The following is a 23,558-nucleotide window of genomic DNA, read 5'->3' as shown; positions in this document are numbered from 1 at the left end:
TCAATGCTTCAAAACGTTTCTACATTACATCCTTACTGTTAAGTCCCAGTCCTCTTGAAATGAATGCTAACATTGCATTTGCCTTCCTCAGCACATACACAACGTACAAATTAACCTCTAGGGAATCCTACACAAGGACTTCTAAGTCCCTTCGCATTTCAGTTTTTTCTATTTTCTCGCCATTTAGGAAACAGTCAACCCTTTCACTTCTTCTAACAAAGTGCATGACCATACACTTCCCGACACTGTATTCCACCTGCCACTTCTTTGCCCATTCTCGTAAGTCCTCTGTAGCCTCTCTGCATCCTCAAAACTACCTGCCCCTCCACCCATCTTCATATCATCTGCAAACTTTGCAACAAAACCATCAATTCCATCATCCAAATCAATGACATAGAAGGCAAAAAGTATCTGCCCCAACACAGACCGCTGTGGAACACCACTAATCACCAGCAGCCAACCAGAAAAGGCTCCCTTTGTTCCCACTCTTTGCTTCCAGCCAATCAGCCACTACTTTATCCATGTTAGAATCTTTCATGTAATTCCATGTAACTTGTTAAGAAGCTTCATGCGTGACATCTTTTTCAAAGGCCTTCTGAAAATCCAAGTACACAACATCAACTGATTCTCCTTTGTTTCCTACTTGTTATTGCCTCGAAGAATTCCATCAGATTTGTCAGGCAAGGTTTTCCCTTGAGGAAACCATGCTGACTACAGCTTACTTATCATGTTTAAACCCAGTGGTCGCAGCCCTAGAACTCAGGGAACACCAACGTCCATCATACTCCATTGTGAAAACAATTATTTACCACTAATCTCGACCTTTAACCCGGATCTTACCCGTGCCTGTAAAGAACCTCCAGTTCAATTGATCTCAACTGTTTTCCTTTTCACTTCCCCTCACAAAACAATGCTCATCCTGGGTCTAACAAAGTAGCGCACTTGCCATGCGTCATACATTTGCCTTTTCTTTCTTCACCTGTCATCTAAGTAACTGGCTTTAGTTTCCATACCACTGCCCTTATTTAAATCTACCCAATCCGCACCCATAACACCTGCACTTTAAAGTTCACCCAATCTTCCATTAGTTTTATCTATCAATCTTGGCTCCAAATGTGCATAAATTGTTGAGAAGCAGGGCAGGCTGAAGAAAGCTTCCTAAAGAACACAGGATAACAGACTTAGACTTCATGAGCAGAGTCATAGTACAAGAACAAGGAGATAGTGATGCATCTTCCATGCACTGGATTGTTTCCAGACTCGATAAAAAATGTGAGGAACTTAGAAGCTACAAAAATAAATACTACACTCATTCCAAGGAGGGGTAATTTATTTATTCAAATAAAATTGAGAAGCTAGGGAGATTCTTGGAACAGAAAAGATTGAAAGATGATATTTATAACTCTGCAGAGCCTGGCAGGGTTGATAAATAGAATTTGCCAATGGCAGCAGAAGCCAAAAACATCAAATAAAAGCAATTGATAAAATAAAATAATGACCAGAATGAAAAATCTGCTTGCTTTAAAATAAAATAAAGTGATTCAAACGTAGTACACACTGCCAGGTGTTTATTGGAGGAACATTCAATTGTGATATTCAAGGTTAAATTCTTGAAAGAAACAATAATAGATTGTACACTGAGAGCTATGGATTAAGAACATTCTCTCACCTGCACTTTCACCATTTAAAAAAAACAAACTTCTGATATCCTAGGGAGAGAAAAAAAAAGTCCCTAAACCTGTCCTTTGAGTCACATTTGCATTATTGCAACAAAGTCACAGCTTTCCAAATTTGGCATTCACACAAACTGGTTAATAAGATTGGTACCTACTTGCATGCATTCCAGAATCAATGTTTTGCATTTTACTTTTAGTTTACTCCCATCCAATACTATTCTGCCTTGACTCTTTCAATTCCTCAGTGTATTTCATTTTTCTTTTCTACTAAGGAGTGCTGGTATGCATTCATTGACCAGTTTAGTTCGAAAACTCCACACAACTTCATTCTACAACACTGGTTGCTACCCCATTGAGAGACAATCCATTCATATTGAACAGATCGAGATCAATCCATTCGTCTTGAACAGATCGAGATCAATCCATTCATCTTGAACAAATCATTTGTTCCTCAGAACATGCCCCAAATACCCTACAGCATTCCATCCCACACTACACAAAGGTCTATGTGGTCTTCCCAATTGTATTCCTGTCTGTGCTACCAAGTCATCAGAGGGTCCTCCTTCAGCAACTTCCTCTCTAGCTCCCAAACTGATCTCTATCTGCTATCCACACATCACTACTTCCAGCATGTACCCACAATTTTCCATTCACCCTTCCTTTTTCCACCCCACCCCCAACAGAACACACACACACACACACACACACACACACACACACACACTCACTCTTACTTAATAATACTTCACACTTGTATCAGGGCTTCAATATACTCTGCAGAAATGGCACTGTTGTAAAAAATCCCTATCAGCAAGCCAATGCCTGTCATGATTTTTATGTTTTGTATACTTGCTAAAAACTACTTTGAGGATATCACACATTAAAAAAAAACTTTTGTTCTTTCAGATGATTATCCACTTTTACACTTTCCAACTACAGGGTGACCACTTTAGGCTCTCCATGCTCCAGCCCAAACCCAGATTCCTGTCATGCGAAAATCTTTAATCTGTTTCTTCATGCACGATCTCCCAAGAAAGATTTCAAAATTCTACATGTGAGAGTAAAATAATCACAAGGCTCAGCTGCCCATCCTCCATCTAATCAGCTTTCATTTATTAATTCGCCATTCCCTTTATTACCAAATCAATCATCTGGAAGAAATACCTTTACCTCTTTAAAAAGTGTCACAGTTAACCCCAAATTAAAGCAGAGAAAAAATTAACTATATTTTAAACAGTGGTTGCACAACCCCCATTTTCATGTTCACCAAATCCCTATATTTTACACCAAGTAGAAGCTACATTCCAAAACAGAAACTCAAACCAGAACACAGGGACAAAATCAAGTTCAGTCATGTAGGGGTTATTACATTTACTCTGCCAAGTTCAATTCCCCAAAACCCTCACAGAGAAGCAGTTTCAGCGACAGGTTACTATCGATACAATGCTCCTCAGACAGGATGAAGAGGTCAATACTCCCCAATGCCATTAGGCTTTACAATTCTACCGCCAGGACTTAAGAACTTTTTAAAAGCTATTATTAATGCTTTTTGAGATAGTGATTTAGATGCATATCATATTTTTTACTGAGTTAAGTATTGTATGTAATTAGTTTTGCTACAACAAGTGTATGGGACATTGGAAAAAAAGTTGAATTTCCCCATGGGGATGAATAAAGTATCTATCTATCTATCTATCTATCTATCTATCATTTGGCTCCTGTTAGCAGCATAATCACTCAAGCTCACGTTGTTCAAGAAATCCAGTTTTAACACTTTCCCAAAAGGATCCTGAGCATGCAACACATCTGCCTGGCCACCATGCTGACATTAAGCATGCTGCCCTTTTCAAGATCCCATTATAGTTCCTTTTTATAAAATGTTCAAATCCCTCCAACTCTGAGCAGGTATCACAACCTCCATTCTGAAATGTGGAAATAGCAGCTCAGCTCTTCCGAATTTCCACTCACATTCCTCCTTCCTTCAATAATACACATCAAGACAAAGATGGCATGTTCCCTGATAGTACACAATCTCTAACTATTCCACAATTGATCATACTACACCTCCAGAACAAGAGGACCTTGCAATATTTTAACATAGGCATTTATACTGTTGATACCATTTGTCATTTCTGTCAACCCGCAAGACTGCTTGTTCAACAAGTCGAATTACTTCTGAAAACCAGGTTAAAAATCTTAACCCAGACCATTTAATTAGATCAAGAAAATCCTGCTCCAGATAGATTTATGTCACTGACATTTACTCCTCCCAATTATCTCCCCAAATCTTTTAAAGTAAATGAAAATCAAGATCAACCAAGTTTGCAATCTCCCTCCAAAACAAAAGAGATCCAGCATCAGTTCATTTGAAGTAGTTGCATCTTACACCTTTCCACATGCCAACGTGAAAAGGTACGACATGCAAGCCTTCTTGTCAGTGTTAGTGACTTGTTCAGATAACTAACAAATGAAGGCTTCAATTCCACAGCTTGGCATTTTCAGCCTTTAGTGGGAGAAAACAACAATGGTCTTGCTCTTTTTTTCCCCACTTTAGTATAGGCATGGTTCCATTTAATCTATTGGAAGATTGGACTCAGCTGTGAGATGCTACACACATTACACTAACAAATGAATCCGAGATTATCAGCTTACTGAAGCTAACACCTGGTCTCCATAGCAACAGACTGAAAATGCTATAAATAAGCAACTCCCAGCAACCTGCAACATAAAAAAGGTACAAATTCCTCACCATCTGGTCTCAGCTGAGCTCACATCCAAACAGGTGCTAAAGCACTCCTGTTAATGAAACAAATACATATGGTGCAAACTCGGCAATACCTAATCATACTCTTTGGTAGGAGTCCCCGTATTACAAGATTTTAAACAAACAAATGATTGTGGTATTTGACAACACTAACTACGGTTTTGATATTCAAAACCAAAGAGTAAAATTAGAAAACACAAATTGCGAGTTTTTCCAGGTGGAAACTGAAAATAAACACTTGAGTAGATGAGAAAACAATACGGCAACAATGGTTCCCCTGAAACTCCACTTCCATTGATCCACAGAATAGACAATGATTAACCCATCGCTGAAGGTAGTGGTGGGAAAAAAATGGTTATATACACTCAGACCCCACATAACGCTATCCCACAGAGCCGAATGGTTACAATGCAGCTATTCAATTCTTTACTGAAATTTTTTAATTTAAATGACAAAAAATTCATTCTATACAACACTTACAACTTCTCAAGAGCAGCAGCCATTACAGAAATCAGCCAATGAGAGCACTTTACATAAGCTCCGAGCCACTCACAGCCAATCACGTATTAGTTCATACTCTGTCTCCCCTGCATGTGTAAATGTTCTTGCTCCCTCACCAATTTATTCCATTTCTTAAAAAACCCATAATGTCTGGAAAATGGCCTGCAATTTCCAGTGAGGGTTGTACACCTAAGATGTCTATGAAAAGCATTAGCATGGATGTGAAACTACAAGTGATATGGCGTTTGGAAGCTGGTGAGCATCAGGTTGATGTTGGTGCCACTTTGAAATTTGCAACATTCATTGATAATGACCTTGACTGGGATCGAAGCAATAAGGCGAAGAGAGGTGTTCTCAACATGATTTCCTGCTACCGAGAACTGCTTCATGAGAGGAAACTTAAGAAAAGGCAGGCAAATTCTGATGCTTACTTAGAGAAGCCAAAGTTAGAGAAGGACCCACAGCCTGGTCCCTTCTCCAAGATGTAACCACCACCTGCTTCCCTCCCCTGCTGCTCCACTGATGTACAGGTTAGGCCTATTTGTATGTCTGTTACTCCACAAATTACTGTGTATACATAATATATCTGTTTTGATTTTTTTAAAATCAGGCACAGATGTCCATTTATATAATGTTATAATGACCCCGCATAGCGCTGATTTACATAGCACTCCACCTCCGAGGAACGCATCCTCAGCATTGTGTGGTCTGAGTGTATTTACATATTTCATAACCATCTGTCATTCAAATCAATAACTACAAGAGCCCACGATTCTCCAAGAATGAATCAGGAAACGAAAGTGGGATGGACACAGTTCTCAATTGGACTTCTGGTAAAACATTCAGAATACTTCAACTATGCAAAGTTGGGATGCCTGAAGATATTTGGTGGTCATCAAATTACGAGGAATCCTCTATATCACTCAATTGCCTTCAGAAACAATGTCCTAGTCCCTTTATGGCAAGCCTCTCCTATTAGGGAGTTAGGCAAGCTTTGCTAGTGTCCGGTTAACGATGCCCTGGGTAACTACCTCAGCTTTTAATGATGTCATTGTGCTCTCAGACGCATTATTCAGTTCATGGCTTACAGCTCAACTAAAGAGCATTTTGATTATGCCTCATCATCCTGCATGTTGCATGCTCAAAATTCCTAACACAAGATGGTGTTAATTACAATATATTTGATCAGACAATGGTTTGTGCAATGGCTTCTTTAAGAAAAAGGAAACGAGGAAAGTATGCTAGTCTGCAAGCAAAATTGAGATGCAAAGCTCTTAGACCCACCTCTCTTCCCCCCCCCCCCCCAACTTTCCACTATCCTGCTGGCAAATGTCCAGTTTCAGTTAAATATAATTGAAAAATACACAGCAAGACTGCAGTACCAGGACATTAGGGACTGAGGTGTACTTTGCTTCACAGAAACCTGTCTCACCTCCGCTACTTCAGAAGCAGAGTGCTGTAGCCAGAGGGTTTCACCATCCACCGCAAAGACAGAACAGCAGGGTCTCTTAAAATCAGAGGCCGTGCAGTATGCTTCAGGATTAACTCATCGTGGTGCACAGACCTGGTGTTCTGTCTCAATGCTATTCACTCAACATGGAACATTAGCAGACAAGTGCCGTCCATTTTATCTTCCAAGGCATGATCCCCTTCTGATCATTGTGGGGTTTTCAGCCAGGCCAGCTAGAAGTCTCTGAACAACCACCACAATGACATATCGCCTGTGGAATTAGAGGAGCCGACACACTTAACCACTGTTACACAACCATCCAGAGTGCTTACCGGTGTCCACACCGCTCTTTAGATAGTCCAATCATCTGGCTGTACGTCTAATCATGGTGTGCAGGCAGAGATTGTGGGCCAAACAATGAAGATATGAAGCACTTACAGGACTGCTTTGAGCCAATGGGCTGGACAATATTCAGGGATTTATCTTTGAATCGGAATGAATATGCCACAGTTGTCACAGTCTTCTGTGTGGATGAGTATGTGCCTTCGAGAAAATACCAGACAGACCCAAATGAAAAGCAGTGGATGAACCAGGAGAATGGTAGTCTGCTGAGGGCTAAATCATGGCATTCAACACCAGAGATTCAGAACTATTCAAGTCCAGAAGGCTATGTTAAGAGCAAAATAAAAATCAATTCTGATTGCAGTTAGAGATAGAATTGGATGCACGTCAGCTCTGGCAGGGTTTGCAAGTCATTACTTCCTATAAGGTGAAATCTAACATGAATGGCAGTGTTGCTTCACTTCCAGCTGAGCTCAAAGCCTTTTATGCACACTTTGAAAGGGAAAATAAAACTATTCCTGTGCAAGTCTCTGCAGCATCAGGTGATCCTTTGATCTCAGTCTCAAAGGCCAATGTCAGAACATCTTTCAAGAGGGTAAACCCTCACAATGTGCCAGGCCCTGATAATACACTGGATAGGACTCTGAAAACTTGTGCCAACCAAATGGCAGGAGTGTTCAAGGACGTTTCCCACTGCTGCTGTCAGAGGTTCTCATCTGCTTCAAAAGGGTGACAATCATACCAGTGGCCAAGAAAAGCAAGGCGAGTAGTCTCAATGACTATGGCCCAGCTGCACTCACACTTACTGTGATGAAGTGCTTCGAGAGGTTGGTCATGGCTAGAATCAACGTCTGCCTAATCAAGGACCTGGGCCTACTGCAATTTGTCTAGTGTACAATAGTTCTACAGCAGATACAATCTAACTGGCTCTCAACTTGGCCTTGGACCACCAAGACAATAGCAATACCTACATCAGACAGGCTGCAGTTTATTGATTACAGCTCAGCATTCAACATCATCATACCCTCAGTACCCAACAACAAGCTCCAAAACCTGGGCCTCTGTACATCCCTCTGCAACTGGATCCTCGACTCCCTCACCAGGAGACCACAGTCAGTAGCAATTAGTAATAACACCTCCTCCTCACTGACAATCGACACAGATGCAACTCAAAGATGCATACTTGGCTCACTGCTCTACCTCACTCTATGCCCATGACAGTGTGGCCAGGCACAGCTCAAACACCATCTATAAATTGGTTCATGACACAACTATTGTTGGCAGAATCTTGGACAGTGACAAGGAGGCATACAGGAGCAAGTAGATCAGCTGGTTGAGTGGTGTCATTACAACCACCTTGTACTCAGCATCAGTAAGACCAAGGAATTGATTATGAACTTCAGAAAGGGGTAGTCAAAGGAATACACACCAATACTTGAGGGATCAGCAGTGAAAAGGATGAGCAGTTTCAGGGTCCTGGGTGCAACCTCTATGAAGATCTATATTGTACTGGGACCTCTGCTGCTTGCCATGTATACAAATGATTTGGATGAAGCAAATGGGCAAGCTAGTAAGTTTGCAGATGATATGAAGATTGGTAGTGTTGTGTACAGTGTAGAAGACTGCCAAAGAATACAATGGGAAATAATTCAGTTGCAGGTATGGGCAGAGAAATGGCAGATGGAGTTTAAACCAACCAAAAGTGAAGTGTTGCATTCTGGTAGGTCAAATGTAAAGATACTGCACACTAATGAGCAAGCTCCTAAAGTGAGCAGAGGGACCTTGGGATCCAAGTTCACAGCACCCTGGAATGGCCACAGAGGTTGATAAGGTGGTTAAGAAGGTATATGGCATGCTTGCTTTTATTAGTCAAGATACTGTGTTCAAAAATTAGGAAGTTTTATTGCAGGTTTATAAAACACTAGCTAGGCTGCATCTGGAGTACTGCAGACAGATCTGGTCACTGCATTATAGAAAGAATGATGAGAGTTTGTGAAGGATACAGAAGAGGTTCTCTAGGATGTTGCCCGGATTAGAGGATACATGCCATTATGAGAGGTTGGACAAACGTGGGTGTTTTCTCTGGACCAGTGGAGGCTGAGGGGAGAGCTGATGCAGGTGTGTAGGATTATGAGAGGCATAGAAAAGACAAACAGTATCTTTTTCCAAGTATAGAAATGTCTAATACCAGAGGGCATGCAATTAAGGTGAGGGGAGGTAATTTCAAAAGAGGAAGGTGGAAGGAAACGGTCATTGTGCTGGCAGAAGAGATTAGTTAACCAATTGATTTCTAATTTAATTGGTTCATCATAACATTGTGTGTTAGAGGGCCTGCCCCTGTGCTGTACTGTTCTATGTTCTTTGTTCTATCCTGGGCCCAACATTGATGCAATTACAAAGAAGGCACAACAGCAGTTATATACCGTTAGGAATTTGAGGAGATATGATACATCATCAAATCTTGCAAATTTATATAGATATACTGTGGAGAACATTCTAACTGGTTGCACCACCATCTGGTACGGAGATGCCATGGCACAGGATTGGGAAATGCTGCATAAAGTTGCAAACTCATCCAGCTCAATCATGGGCACTAGCCTCCTGAGCCATAGAGGTAATCTTCCAACGGCAATGCCACAAAAAAAAAATCGATCAATCAGCATATGTCATGAAAGACCCCCATCACCCAGAGCATGCCCTCTTCACATTGCTACCATCAAGGATATGGTACAGGAGCCTGAAGACACACACTCAACATTTTAGGAATAGCTTCTTCGCTGCCATCAGATTTACAAATGACAGTGAACCCATGTACACTGCCTCACCAGTTTTCCCCATTTTGCACTACTTATTTCATTTTTATATCCAGTGGATTCCAGTTTATTGGGCCATCAGTTAACTGGGGCAGCCACTTAATTGAAACAATTCTGAAAGAACAAAAATTAATTGTGAAAACATCCTGGATTCCCTTTATTTATTTGGGACACTATGGCACTTAATTGGGATAGAAAATGGTTGCTGAACAGTTTCTAACTAGCATTAGTCACATGCACTTGCGTGGCCATTAGACACTAGACTGTGCTTACAGTGGATAGTTTTTAAAATAGCACCAGTTGCATGTGTTTGTGTTCAAAAAGCAGTGATTTTTCTCACTGACAGTTGGCAAAAATTAAGCAGTAAGCTAATTCAGAATTCTTTTGCTCATTGTGGTTTCAAGCAGTCAGGCTTAGAGACACCAAAATAACAGCTGGGAGTGAAAATCAAATGACTTCACTGGTTCAACAACTTAAGAACTATGAATAACTTGAAGATACTGACAATCATCTCAAATGTTACAATGAAAGCAAATGTTTAGAGGATGTAATCATTGACAGCATTTTATGAAGACAGTCCATTTTCTACACTGTGACTACGCTGATTTTGTTCATTTACAGTCAATCAAGACCTGGCACCGTACACTGGCTGAACCATTAGGAACCAATACAGTTTTATAGTACTGAAGGAGCATTGATAGTATTCCAATTTGTTCTGTGTTTCTTTTAAATACATAATTTGTTACTCAATTAAATTGTAGTTTGTGTTTTTATCTTTTTAATTACTTCCACAAAACTTCAGCTAATTGGGACAGCCTCTTAATTGGGCCAAAATGTACTGGTCCCAATAAACCAGATTTCACTGTAGTTTCTTTCCAGCCTCTCACTTCCTAGCAATGTTTGGGAAAACAAAGTCTGTTTTTTTTTAATTACAGAAAGTGCAGCCTTAGATTGTACAACTGGTGTTGCTTTTAAATTTGTGTTACACTTCAAAGACCAATTATATATTCTACTTAAAGAACAGTCACCCAAAAACTGCAACAAAATTTAATGACTAGTCAGTGATAATATACCTGATTCTGATAATATTCTGATCTTTTGCAGCTGAAGGAGTAAAACCATTCCCCAGGGAAAATTTTCAAGCACAAAATTAGTTTGCCTTGCACATAAACTATGTCAAACAAATGTCCAACTCCCAAAAGATGTTTTCCCATTCCCCATCAAGTGTATATTAAATCAATTTAACTCATATCCACTTGCCAATCTAAAGCTCATTATAGGGTTTAAAACTTGTTCTGTTGCAAAACAAACCATGTCAGCTTCAAGAGAATGCACAATATTTAAGTATTCTGTAGTGTTTAAAATTCAGAACCTTAGGTGAAACAGCCAGCAGACATTCTCTCTTGCATTATACCACTACATCATGGACGAAAGTGACAAAGCCTGTTCAAACCATTTCCCACTGCATCTTTCTAGGAAAGACAAGTTGAAATGAAGAAAACCAATTTGCCAGCTACCAGATGTAGAAAAATCAAAACCCTAAATCTTCTGATGGCCATTAAATTACCCAAACCAACCATTAATGCACCACTAGGAGCACCGTATCATTACCAGCAAACCTCCAGCACAATCTTCCTGATGCAAGTCAACCACAGCTGATCAGCTAAATCTTTCCAGTTCACCCATTGACTTTCTTTGAGTCGATGGGTAGTCCCTCACTGGCTATCAGTGTCAACATAAAGGAATCCAACATGTGAATTAATGAGGATATCCAAATAATTTCAGTGCAACCTGGAAAATAAAGTCTAGAGAGGAAGAAGAGTGTGATCTGACCAAAATTTTAATTTTGCAGGAACCAGAATATTAATCAGAATCACAAAGCAGGGAAACAAGGCTTTCAGGCCATCACATTTACACTGGCAGTGAGCACCCGTCTGTATTAAATCACATTATTATAGACATTAAACATCAACTTCAGAATTTGGATTCCCTCGTAAAATGTTGCTTACAAAACTTATTCTATATTAAGTTCAATAAAGGGTTTGAGCCAAGTGCACTTTTTAATAGCCTCCACATTACACGTCTTGCCAAACCATTGAAAGTGAAAATCCATGCTCCATAGCACGGAATCAAAGGCTGTAAATTTAGGTAGTGTTTGATCTTGCAATTGCAGTATGAGTACCCTTTGGCTTCAAGAAATCAGTGATCCACAGCACAGTTACAGCTAGGGATATTCAAAACAAGCCAGACTGAGGATGGGACAGTCCAGGCCTGATGGACCGAATATAGTACGGTGCATCCTGCCATTGCACTCTCAAGTGCACAACTGGTTTGTATCTTTACTGAATGGGTTAATGGTAGAAGGGGCTACAAGATGATACAAAACAAGCAGTTCCATCAGGAAAGGCTCTTGCTAGATTGACAGTAAGTTGATCAAAAGACAGTCAAACTGACCTAGTTATCTGTACACCAATCTACTAATAATAAAAGCCCAAATTACATGAACAAATGGCAGTTCATCACAAAAAAAAAGTCTGATTGATTGTGGCTCATTTTGTTCTGTATCAGAGTGATCCAGTTTGCTGCCGAGAGTGGTAGGGTTGGGAGGGAGAGGAGGGAGAAATGAGGCAGGCAGAGTAGTGGAATGAAGCAGTCCCTTCAAAGTGTACAACAGGAATTGATTCAACCCATTAAAATGTTACCTCTAGGAAACCGAGCAACTTAAATGAGTGATGAAACAGACCCATAAATGAAACATTCAAGATTAAACTCCTTTCCCCAAAGGTGCTATTTGACTTGCTGAGTGTTTCCAGCATTCTATTTTTGTCAAACCTGCAGCATCTGCTATTTTTCTTTAAATTTAGATGAAACAATAGTGAACCTGCTGCAAACAAATTAACACAAATACAAGGCCAGGAGACTGGAAATTGACATTTTCGCTTGATTTCCACAAGTAGATGCTTGTTTTTTTGATCCCACATTCATAAATAGAACTGAAAATTTATTATTTCCCTGTGTTTTCATTGTTTTTCTGTACAAGTCTTGTTTGGGTGAAGGGCCATGGGACGGCTCATATTAAGAACATTTTGCACACTAATCTCATTAGAATTGGGTGAAAATGCATTTACAATAAAGTGGACCTACAGCTTATTACTCAGATGAAGATTCTGAGTCATTTGTCTGTCTCAGGATTCCAGCTAAGATGTTCATTGTAACTAAAGCAACATATGGTGGAAAAGCTTATCAGATTTACTAATCAGATCAGATATTTCAACTGGCCACACCTGATCCCTGGATTTATCAATCAGTTGTGAAAGGAACACTCCAGTTCCCTCCTAAAAATATACAGTATGGGTGAATACTACTTTAATACCTTAAGAAAACAGATTTGGGTTTGCAACATAATTAATAATTAAAATTACTGCATGTAATTTTGCTAAAAAGCTCACATCTTCAAATATTTCTGAAAAGAGAATAAAATACAGGAATGGATGAATTTCTAGCACTATCTTACCCATGGTAAATAACTACTTGTGGTGAAAATATAACACGTGTAATCAGATATTTGATTCCTGCCAGATAAACTATCAAATTGATTACAAATAAACAGAGCTTAATATTGCGATATTAAAACAATTCAGAAATTTTGGTTAAAGCAAATCCCAACCTGAATCAAGCAATTAGAGTGCTGATGAAATCAGTAATTAATGGAGAGTTCAAACAATTTCAACAGTGCAGAATTCTAAACAAATGATGTAATTTGCTACTCATGCATACCTCGAGGAAAAGGATTGGGTTGTACGACTTGCAGAAATGTGCGCGCCAGCTGAAACAGGATTCCTAAAAGTCCTGGATCGTAATATACCTGAGTCACATAGTTTCCAGCAGGTACAGCCCCAAAATCCAATGCTTCAGATTTAGTTGTGTGGCTCCATAGCTGACTGTCACTTCCAGTGCTACTACAAAGCATTAGTAAAAGCACTGTTACCGTGATAACCATGGCTGCAAACTCTCAATCCACAGAAAAATCGCAGGCGTCCTATTTTTCCCCCAAGTGGGGAGAGAAGAAAAATCTATCTTGAAGCAATGCAGAGCAGTTCAGGGTAACCAGGAGACTGGGGAGCCACTTCAGTCTCTTTGCTTCTGTGTCAACATCATTTTGAAGTGTTCCAACATCAATATTCACGAAACAAAGCACAGCAATCTCTTAATTTTTCATCCAGTCTTCCAGCAGAACTCAGATTCCAAATCTCAAGCAAATTACTATTTAAAGCTTCTTCAGAAACTGATTTAGTAGGCCAACTCGGGCGTAACAAAAAAAATGACAGCTGGGAAGGTAGTTAAAGATTCTGTCGTCTTAGCTCTCCAAACTAATGCTCAGTAAAAAGCTGCATCAGTATAGGGAAGGGAGGTCAACCCGCCCACTAGCGAGTATTAGCTGGTACAGTCTTATGGGTACTTATCTGCAACAGAAAACACATGAACTTAGAAGGCTAAAATAATTTTCAGAGAAAAATTCTTAGTCACAAGTTCATTTTTTTCAATTAATTAACTGCAACCCATAAACTATGGAGTGAGTTGGAGACAATTCCATGTGGACTTTAAGGTCAGGCCTTTTCTGCAGAGCAGGAAATTGCTTAGGTTAATATTAACTAGGGTTAATTAGTAAAGGCTAATAAAAGAAGTGAGGTTTAAGCAGAGCAGCCTTTGTTGGAGTGGGCCAGTGTTAGAGTGGTCAGGCTTTGGCGAGAACAGGCGCAGGCTAAAACTTAAGTTTGAGAAGTCAGAGGTATAACAAGCATAGTTCAGGCAGTGGAATGGTCCTCCTGTGAGATGTGGGATTTCAGGGTACCCAACAGTCTCCCTGAATACTACATCTGCAGGAGCTATACCCAACTTCAGCTCCTGACTGACAAGGTGAAGGAATTGGAGCTGGATGCACTCAGGACCATCCAGGAGTCTGAAAACATCACAGATAAGTTTTTTTTACTGAGGTGGTCATACCCAGAGTGCAGGCTTCAGATAACAGATGGGTGAGCACCAGAAGCAGGGGGAATAAGCAACCTTCCCCTCAGCAACAAGTATAACCCACTGGATCACCCAATGAGGGGGGAAATGACCTCACAGTGCACAGCAGCAGCAGACAGGCCAGTGGCTGGCTCTGAAGCTCAGCAGGGGTGGGTAAAGTCAGGCAGAGTGATCGTGTTAGGAGACTCAATAATTAGGGAGACAGACAGCAGATTCTGTGGCCAGGAAAGAGAACAGTATTGCCTCCCAGGTGCTAGGTTCAAGGATGTGGAGAGGATGTTTCCAATTATGGTGAGTCTAGGATCACAGAACACAGAATTTTCAATGTTGTATGGTCTAAATGTTTGGTTATATATCAAATGCTGTTCCAATCCAACAGTACAAACTCTTTTTAGTGTTACTGTACATGTCTTTAAAAATTGAATATTTGAAGCAATTTTCTTTGAATTAAAGATTACCTTTTATATACTTTGTCTCATAGCTTTAGGTCATGCTATTGTATATAATAGTTAAATTACTGTCAAAATAATCTTAATAAATTTACTTAGATCAACTGTGCAAACTAATTGTGAAAAATGTATTTAATAGAAATGCCTATGATTAGTTTAACAATGTTTGCCTTCATCTTTTAATCTCAACAATATTAAGATTAGTGATGCATTGAATATATTTGCAAATTTAATGTACAATAATAAAATTTTGATGCTTAACCCAAATTTTTCCAATATGATTTCAGCTATCAGAGGAATTTTTTTTTACTCTGGTAGTTGAACTAGATTTCAGGAAAATTTGCTTGGATATTTGCTTAGGATTCATGACAATTACTTATTGATGAACTCTTGAGGTTCAAGGCTGGTACAGGGGCGCAGCTAAAAGATCAGCTGCCTCCCAGCAGCAGAGATGTGACAAGTCCCGCCTGTACATTCTTCACGTGACTGTGTGCTCTGGTTTCATACCGCTTCCCAAGGATGTGTTGGTCGGTACATTGCCCCTAGTATCTAGGTGAGTGGGAAAATCAGGGGATAATGGAGACTGTGAGATTAATATAGGATTTGTGTAAATGGCTGGCTGACTCAATGGGTTAAAAGGCCAGTTTTCCTTTTGTATCTCTGAATGACTTCCTGCATTTGGCTGCTAATCAAATGCGGGTCAGGTATTGTTACTGTTTGCTGAGATGATGATTTATCGTTCTTTAAATCTGGTCCAGAATTGTAATACCTACTCGAGTCCCATTGTTGATTTGCACTATCTTGTGTTTTAACTCCCAACCACCATGTCAGATGAGTTTTAACTCCACAGTGCCCATGAGCTGAAATTGGTGATAGAGAAAGTACTATTTCATCTCTAGCTGGACCTTGTTTGTGTTCTGTTTGCAATGAGGAACATTTCCAAAGCTGAGCAAAAGCTTTGTGTTGGCTAAATTATCAATCATTGCGGTGTGGTTTATCGTTTAGTGCATCCATGAAGGATTGTGTATTACTACAGGTTGTTTTGTTATGCAGGAGAGGGGATAATCTACATTACTGTAGATACATTTTTCCATCCATGATGAAACTATGATGTTGTGGCCATTACAGAGACTTGGATGGCTCAGGGGTAAGAATGGTTACTTAGTGTTGGGCTTTAGACGTTTCAGAAGGAATAGGAAGGGAGGCAAAAGAGGTGGGGGGCGTGGCACTGCTGATCAGAGATAGTGTCACGGCTGCAGAAAAGGAGAAAGACCTAGAGGGATTGTCTATGGGGTCTCTGTGGGTGAAATTTAGAAACAGGAAGGGGTCAATAACTCTACTGGGAGTTTTTTTATAGACATCAAGGAGCAGATAGGGAGACAGATTCTGGAAAGGAGTAATAATAACAGGCTTGTCGTGGTGGGAGATTTTTATTTCCCAATTATCGAATGGCATCTCCCTAGAGCAAGGGGTTTTGAAGGGGTGGAGTCTGTTAGGTGTGTTCAGGCAGGTTTCCTGACTCAATATGTAGATAAGCCTACAAGAGGAGAGGCTATACTTGATTTGGTATTGGGAAATGAACCTGGTCAGGTAGCAGATCTCTCTGTGGGGGAGCATTTTGGAGATAGTGATCACAATTCTATCTCCTTTACCATAGCATTGGAGAGAGATAGGAACAGACAAGTTGGGAAAGCATTTAATTGGAGTAAGGGGAAATATGAAGCTATCAGGCAGAAACTTCGAAGCATAAATTAGGAACACGTTCTCAGGGAAAAGAACGGAAGAAATGTGGCAAATGTTCAGGGGATATTTGTGTGGCATTCTGCACAAAGATGAGACAGGGAAAGGATGGTTGGGTACAGGAACCACGGTGTACAAAGGCTGTTGAAAATCTAGTCAAGAAAAGAAAACTTTAAGAAAGGCTCAAAAAACTAGGTAATGATAGAGATCTAGAAAATTATAAGGCTAGCAGGAAGAAGTTTAAGAATGAAATTAGGAGAGCCAGAAGGGGTCATGAGAAGGCCTTGATGAGCAGGATTAAGGAAAACCCCAAAGCATTCTATAAGTATGTGAAGAGCAAGTGGATAAGACGTGAGAGAATAACATCAATCAAGTATGCAGTAGAAAAGTGTGCATGGAACTGGAGGAGATAGCAGAGACATTTAATGAATACTTTGCTTTAGTATTCACTACAGAAAAGGATCTTAGCAATTGTAGGGGTGACTTACAGCGGATTGAAAAGCGTGAGCATATAGACATCAAGAAAGAGGATGTGCTGAAGCTTTTGGAAAGCATCAAATTGGATGAGATGTACCGCAGGCTACTGTGGGAGGCAAGGGAGGAGATTGCTGAGCCTCTGGCAATGATCTTTGCATCATCAGTGGGGACAGGAGAGGTTCCAGAGGATTGGATGGTTGCAGATAATTTTCCTTTATTCAAGAACAGGAATAGAAATAGTCCAGGAAATTATAGACCAGTGAGTCTTACATTAGTGGTTGGTAAGTTGATGGAAAAGATCCTAAGAGGCAGAATTTATGAACATTTGGAGAGGCAAAATATGATTAGGGATAGTCAGCATGGTTTTGTCAAAAGTAGGTCGTGCCTTAACAGCCTGATTGCATTTTTTGAGGATGTGACAAACCCATTCTTGAAGGTAGAGCAGTAGATGTAGTGTATATGGATTTCAGCATGACACTTGATAAGGTACCTCATGCAAGGCTTATTCAGAAAGCAAGGAGGCATAGGATCCAAGGGGACCTTGCTTTGTGGATCCAGAATTGGCTTACCCAGAGAAGGCAAAGTGTGTTTGTAGACAGGTCATATTCTGCATGGAGGTCGGTGACCAGTGGTGTGCCTCAGAGATCTGTTCTGGGACCCTTACTCTTTGTAATTTTTATGTGACCTGGATGAGGAAGTACAGGGATGGGTTAGTAAATCTGCTGATGATACAAAGGTTGGGGGTGTTGTGGATAGTGTGGAAGGCTGTCAGAAGTTACAGCGGGACACTGATTGGATGCAAAACTGGGCTGAGAAGTGGCAGACGGAATTCAACCCAGATAAGCACGAGGCAGTTCATTTTGGTAGGTCAAATATGTTGGCAGAATATAGTATTAACAGCAAGACTCTTGGCAGTGTGGAGGATCAGAGGGATCTTAGGGTCTGAGTCCATGGGACACTCAAAGCTGCTGCGCAGGTTGACTGTGTGGTTAAGAAGGTATATGGTACATTGGCCTTCATCAACCATGGAATTGAGTTTAAGAGCCACAAGGTAATATTACAGCTATATAGGACCCTGGTCAGACCCCACTTGGAGTACTGTGCCCAGTTCTGGTCACCTTACCACAGGAAGGATGTGGAAACCATAGAAAGGGTGCACAGGAGATTTACAAGGATGTTGCCTGGATTGGGGAGCAAGCCTTATGAGAATAGGTTGAGTGAACTTGGCCTTCTCTCCTTGGAGTGGTGGAGGATGTGAGGTGCGCTGACAGAGGTATATAAGAAGATGAGAGGCATTGATCATGTAATTAGTCAGAGGCTTTTTCCCAGGACTGAAATGGCTAGCACGAGAAGGCACAGTTTTAAGGTGCTTGGAAGTAGGTATAGACGAGATGTCAGGGGCAAGTTTTTAAAAAAAAAATTAACACAGAGAGTGGTGAGTGCGTGAAATGGGCTGCCAGTAACAGTGGAGGGGGCAGGTATGATAGGGTCTTTTAAGAGACTCCTGGATAGGTACATGGAGCTTAGAAAAAACAGAGGGCTATGGGTAACCCTAGGTAATTTCTGAAGTGCAGGTTCGGCACATCACTGTGGGCCGAAGGGCCTGTATTGTGCTGTAGGTTTTCCATGTTTCTATCTTTCAATTTAGTTGAAATTACATAGTTTGAAAGCTGGCACATTTTGAAATCTGCATCTTGCACTGCTGGCTCCCAATATCTCTCACCCTGTATTTTCTTATAAAGCAGGGGGAGGCCATTGGTCTATTAAATCTGTCTGCTCTGAACAATTCTATTACCCCCATTATTTCCTGCAATCTATTTTCTCTCAAATATCCATTAACTTGTATTGCCCACCTACACAAGGCACAATATGAAATGGCCAGTGAACTTATCAACCAACAAGTCCATAGAATGTCAATACACAGAGGAGGAAGTGCAGAAATCTTCAGCTGATAGCAAGGCTTAAAATTTCTGCAATCAATTGCCAAATTGGCTGAATAAATTAGTCTCTCTGAAGCCAACATATATATAATGTTGTCAGTTATAAAACTGTTTTGTTGTAATACTAGATTTTATTTTTAAAAAGTTCCTGAAAAGGAAAACCTTCAGGCAAATGTGCCGGCTTTCAATTTATTTATTTTCTATTAAATTGATAATGGATAATGACAAGCCACACCTGCACAAAGATTTACATTACTGTCTGCATTTTTCCCCTTGTGTTTATCACCTGCCTTTCCTCCATCCTGAATTACTCATTGGTTGCAGCAGTGCTGGGCAGTGGAAATCAAGTTGCCTATCGGGGAGGTAGTATGAAGTTGAGCATTGCTGCTGAACAGAAAAGTGTATAGCCATGGTTCTTAACTACTTTTAGAGAAATCTTGAAATTAAAAAAAATACTTAAATGATGTTTTTAGATCCTCTTGGAAAGGGAATTCTGATCAATATATCAGTTAACAGATCAGGTTTTAGAAAATGTTATTGGCCCTTTAGATACATGCAATAGTTACAACATTTCATTCCCATGAAATGGCACTAGGCTTTCAACAAGGGTATTGGCTTCCTTAAGGTTGTTATAGCTGGGGGTGGTAATGGGGATAAGCTCCCACTACCTAATAAATAATCCCAAAGGTGTCCACCTCAAATAGACTCTGACAACGAAGTCCAGCTCCTGGCCCTCACATATGGCTTCGCTACCAAGCCTGGCAGAACCCTTTCTACCAATAGAAGGGGCAAAAGTGGATTACTGGTGCCTTAAATCCAGTCGCTTTGAGCAAATGAGGCTCATTAGCCATGGTTGGCAGCTCATCTAGAAGGAAAACTCTGATCTCAAACTTCTGCTGCCTTGCGGCTATATTCACTCATGGGGAAACACTTTGGGATTAAATCCCGAGGGAAAACTCCAGAGCTGGAGCCCCTAAGGCAGTCCTACACAGACTTCGAAGCTGGCTGGCAACTTCTGCGACACTGTTGGTACCAAACTGTATCAGCCTCTGCCATTCCTTGGGTTCATCAATTGGGTAGAAAGGGGAACACTGCTACATGGGCAACTGCTTGCTCTCCATATTACACTGCCCAGGCTTGCGTACCCAAACAGCTAGAGGGCAAAATCCATGGTCAACTCTGACCGGAGGCTTCAGACAGGCAGATTGGCTATGTTATTGACTTAGCTGGTTAGCCATTTTCCCTTTCCCTCCTGCCTAACATTTCCCCTTCATTTTTTTTAAAATTCAAAACATTTTATAGAATGATGTACTAAATTAATCTTGGGGTTGTACTCAAGTGAGCTGATTTAAGGGGTGATTCCCAATTTAATATGTGAATCATTGACCAATTCTTCTCATGCTATACGTCAATGATTTGGATGACGGAATTATTGGCTTTGTGGCCAAGTTTGTAGACAGTATAAAGATAAGTGGAGGGGCAGGTAGGGTTGAGGATGTAGGGAGTCTGCAGAAGGACTTCGGCAGATGGAGAGAACTGGCAAAGTGGCAGATGGGGTGGGGGGGGCAGGGAGATCATGCCCTTTGGAAGAAGGAGTAAAGGTGTAGACCATTTTCTAAGCAGGAAGAATTGCTTTTTAAAATCAGACTTGCCAAGAGACTGTAGAGTCCTTCATGATTAACTTGCAGGTTGAGTCGGTGGGAGGCAAGGCAAACGCAAGGTTAGCATTTATTTCAAGTGGCTGAGAATATAAAAGCAAAGGTGCAGTGCTGACGCTTTATAAAGGCGTTGATCAGACGGCGCTTGGAGTATTATGAATATTTTTGGGCCATTATCTCAGAAAACACGTGCTAGCATTGGAGAAGATCCAGAAGAGGTTCACGAGAATGTTTCCAGGAATGAAAAGGTTTACATATGAGGTGTGTTTGATGGCTCTGAACCTGTACTCACTGGAGTTTAGAAGCATGAAGGTAGATTGCATTGAAACCTATCAAATATTGAAAGTTCAAGACAGAGTGGATGTGGAGAGGATGTTTTCTATGGTGGGGGAGTCTAGGACCAGAGGGCACAGCCTCAGAATAGAGGGAGGCCCATTTAGAACAGATGAGGAGGAATTTCTTTAGCTGGAGGGTGGTGAATCTGTCAAATTCATTGCCATGGATATCTGTGGACGCCAAGTCATTGAGTATATTTAAAGCAATGATTGATAGGTTCTTGGTTAGTCAGAGTATCAAAAGGTTACAAGGAGAATGCGGGAGATTGTGGGGTCGTAAAGGGAGAATAAATCAGCCTTGAAATAGCAGAGCAGATTCGATGCATTGAATGGCCTAATTCTGCTCTTATCCTCAAAGTCTAAAATTAACAATAATGTTAAATCATTTGAGCCCAAAGGCTTTTAACTACAGCTTTGGCTTACATTCTTACAGCAGGTGAACAACATGCATTAAAATTGTTTCATTTGAAACATCCATAGGTTAAATGTATGGAACTTAGTTTTACTAATGAATAGTTGTGTAAAAAAAAGTTACAAATTAAAAATACTGCACAAACAACTTGGGGGAAAAAACATGTTTTCCAACACTAATGTATTAACTACAATAATGTAACTCAAAAAAGGAATGTTCTTACTTGATTGCCCAGGTTGTTCTCCTTTCTCCAAATTCCTAAAATAAACAACAGACAACATGTAAACAATACTGTTTGTTTAGCAGCAGATCACAGCAATGAATTCCAATCACAACAGTTATAGTGTAGAAGATGGTCATAGGCTAGAAGTTTATATTAACTAGTTGATAAGATGGGCAGAACAATGACAGATGGAATTTTATCTTAATAACTGTGACATGATGCACTTTGCACTAGAAGGCAAGGCAAACAGTGAATAGTGGGGCCTTACAATGTTGAGAAGCAGGTATGCCTAGGTTAAAAAAAGGTGGCAGTAAAGATAAACGGGAAACGTACAAAATTTTAGAGGAACTCTGGTCAGTCAACATCTATGGAGGGAAGTGACCCACCAGTTAATGTTACAGTCCTAGACTCTTCGGGGCTAATGTAGGGTCTCAGCCAAAACTGTTTCCCCTCAGTAGATGCTGTCTGACATGCTGTGTTCCTCCCACATTGAGTGTGTGTTACTTTAGATTTCCAACAACGGTGATATATGAATGTTTTGTAACTGTTTCCCGGATGATACACTAATAAGGTGTACAAGATTGGACCACAAAAACTACTTTTGTTGCTCTCCTGTAAGGAGTTGTGCTCTGAGGGAATAGGGTCATAGTCACACAGCACTTCAGTGGGCTTTCCAGCCCACTATATCAATGCCAACCATAAACTACCTACTCTTATCCCATTTCCAGTATTTAAAAACCTGACCTTAGGAATCCAAGTGCCCGTCCAGTTAGTAAAATGTTGTGAACACCAGCTTCCACCCCCAACTCAGGCAGTGCATTTCAGATCGCAACTAACCACTGGGTGGTTAAGGTGCTTCCCAGCCCTAAATCTATAAACAAAATTGTTTTTCTTAAACTATTATGCTATGCCCTTTACTACCTCTGTCAAATTCGCATCCTGCCTCAGCCTCCTTTGCAAGAACAATCCAGTCTCTTCTCATAATTGAAGCCCTCTATCTCAGCAACATCCTGCTGAAACTCCTCTGTGCTATAACTCAGATCCTTTCTAATGTGATGTGGCCAGAATTCCACATGATCTTCATGTGGCCTAATCCACAGTTTAAAATGGTGCCACAACTTCCCAGCTCTTGCCTTCGTTAGCTGAGAGGAGGAACACGAGTATTCCATGTCTTCACAGAGACTTGACATTTTGCCTGTGTGGGAAATCTTGAAAAACACACATGCTGGAGGAAATCCTCAGGTCAGGCAGCAACTGTGGAGGGAAATGACACATTTTGGACTGAGACCCATGATCAGGACTGGAAATGAAGCGTGTAGAAGCCAGAATAAGGTAGTAGGTGAGGAGGAGGAGAACTGCCATGGCGAGGCCAAAGGATTGGTGGAGCAACGCCTTATTCCGTCTTGGTACTCTCCAACTTGATGGCATAGACATCAATTTATCCAACTTCCCATGACCAATTTCCTGATTTTTCAACCACCCCACATTATTTTTCCTCTCTCTGCTGGCCTTCTCACCCCTTCTCTTCCCCACCCCACCGTAATGACCTACCCATCACCTCCCTCCTGTTCTCCACCACCTTTCCTTTATTCAATGGTCTACTGATCAGATTTCATCTTTCCTACAGCTCTTTACCTCTTCCACCCATCACCTCCTAGCTTCTCGCATCACTCCCTTTCAACCACCCCTCCCCTCTCCAAAATCAACTGGACTCATCAATCCACCTGCCAGTCTATGGTCCTATGGTCCT

The 23,558-nt window shown here is 40.7% G+C and overlaps 1 protein-coding gene across 6 annotated transcripts in view; it reads right to left on the bottom strand.

Annotated features, from left to right (window-relative positions):
• The window catches only part of LOC140738007 (prominin-1-A-like), a 160,820-nt gene that overhangs the window by 110,703 nt on the left and 26,559 nt on the right, over window positions 1-23,558 (bottom strand). For all 6 annotated transcript variants that reach the window (XM_073064966.1, XM_073064968.1, XM_073064967.1 and 3 more), the window contains exons 2-3: window positions 21,809-21,843; window positions 13,324-14,009 (exon numbers count right to left, since the gene is read on the bottom strand). In XM_073064966.1, the coding sequence (XP_072921067.1) occupies window positions 13,324-13,546 (223 nt within the window). In that variant the 5' untranslated portion in view covers window positions 13,547-14,009; window positions 21,809-21,843. The remainder of the gene's footprint in view (window positions 1-13,323; window positions 14,010-21,808; window positions 21,844-23,558) is intronic.

This window comes from Hemitrygon akajei, chromosome 13, assembly GCF_048418815.1.
Source record: "Hemitrygon akajei chromosome 13, sHemAka1.3, whole genome shotgun sequence".
Lineage (NCBI taxonomy): Eukaryota > Metazoa > Chordata > Chondrichthyes > Myliobatiformes > Dasyatidae > Hemitrygon > Hemitrygon akajei.
The sequence above is the reverse complement of the archived record's forward strand: the minus strand, read 5'-3'. Positions and strand labels throughout refer to the sequence as shown.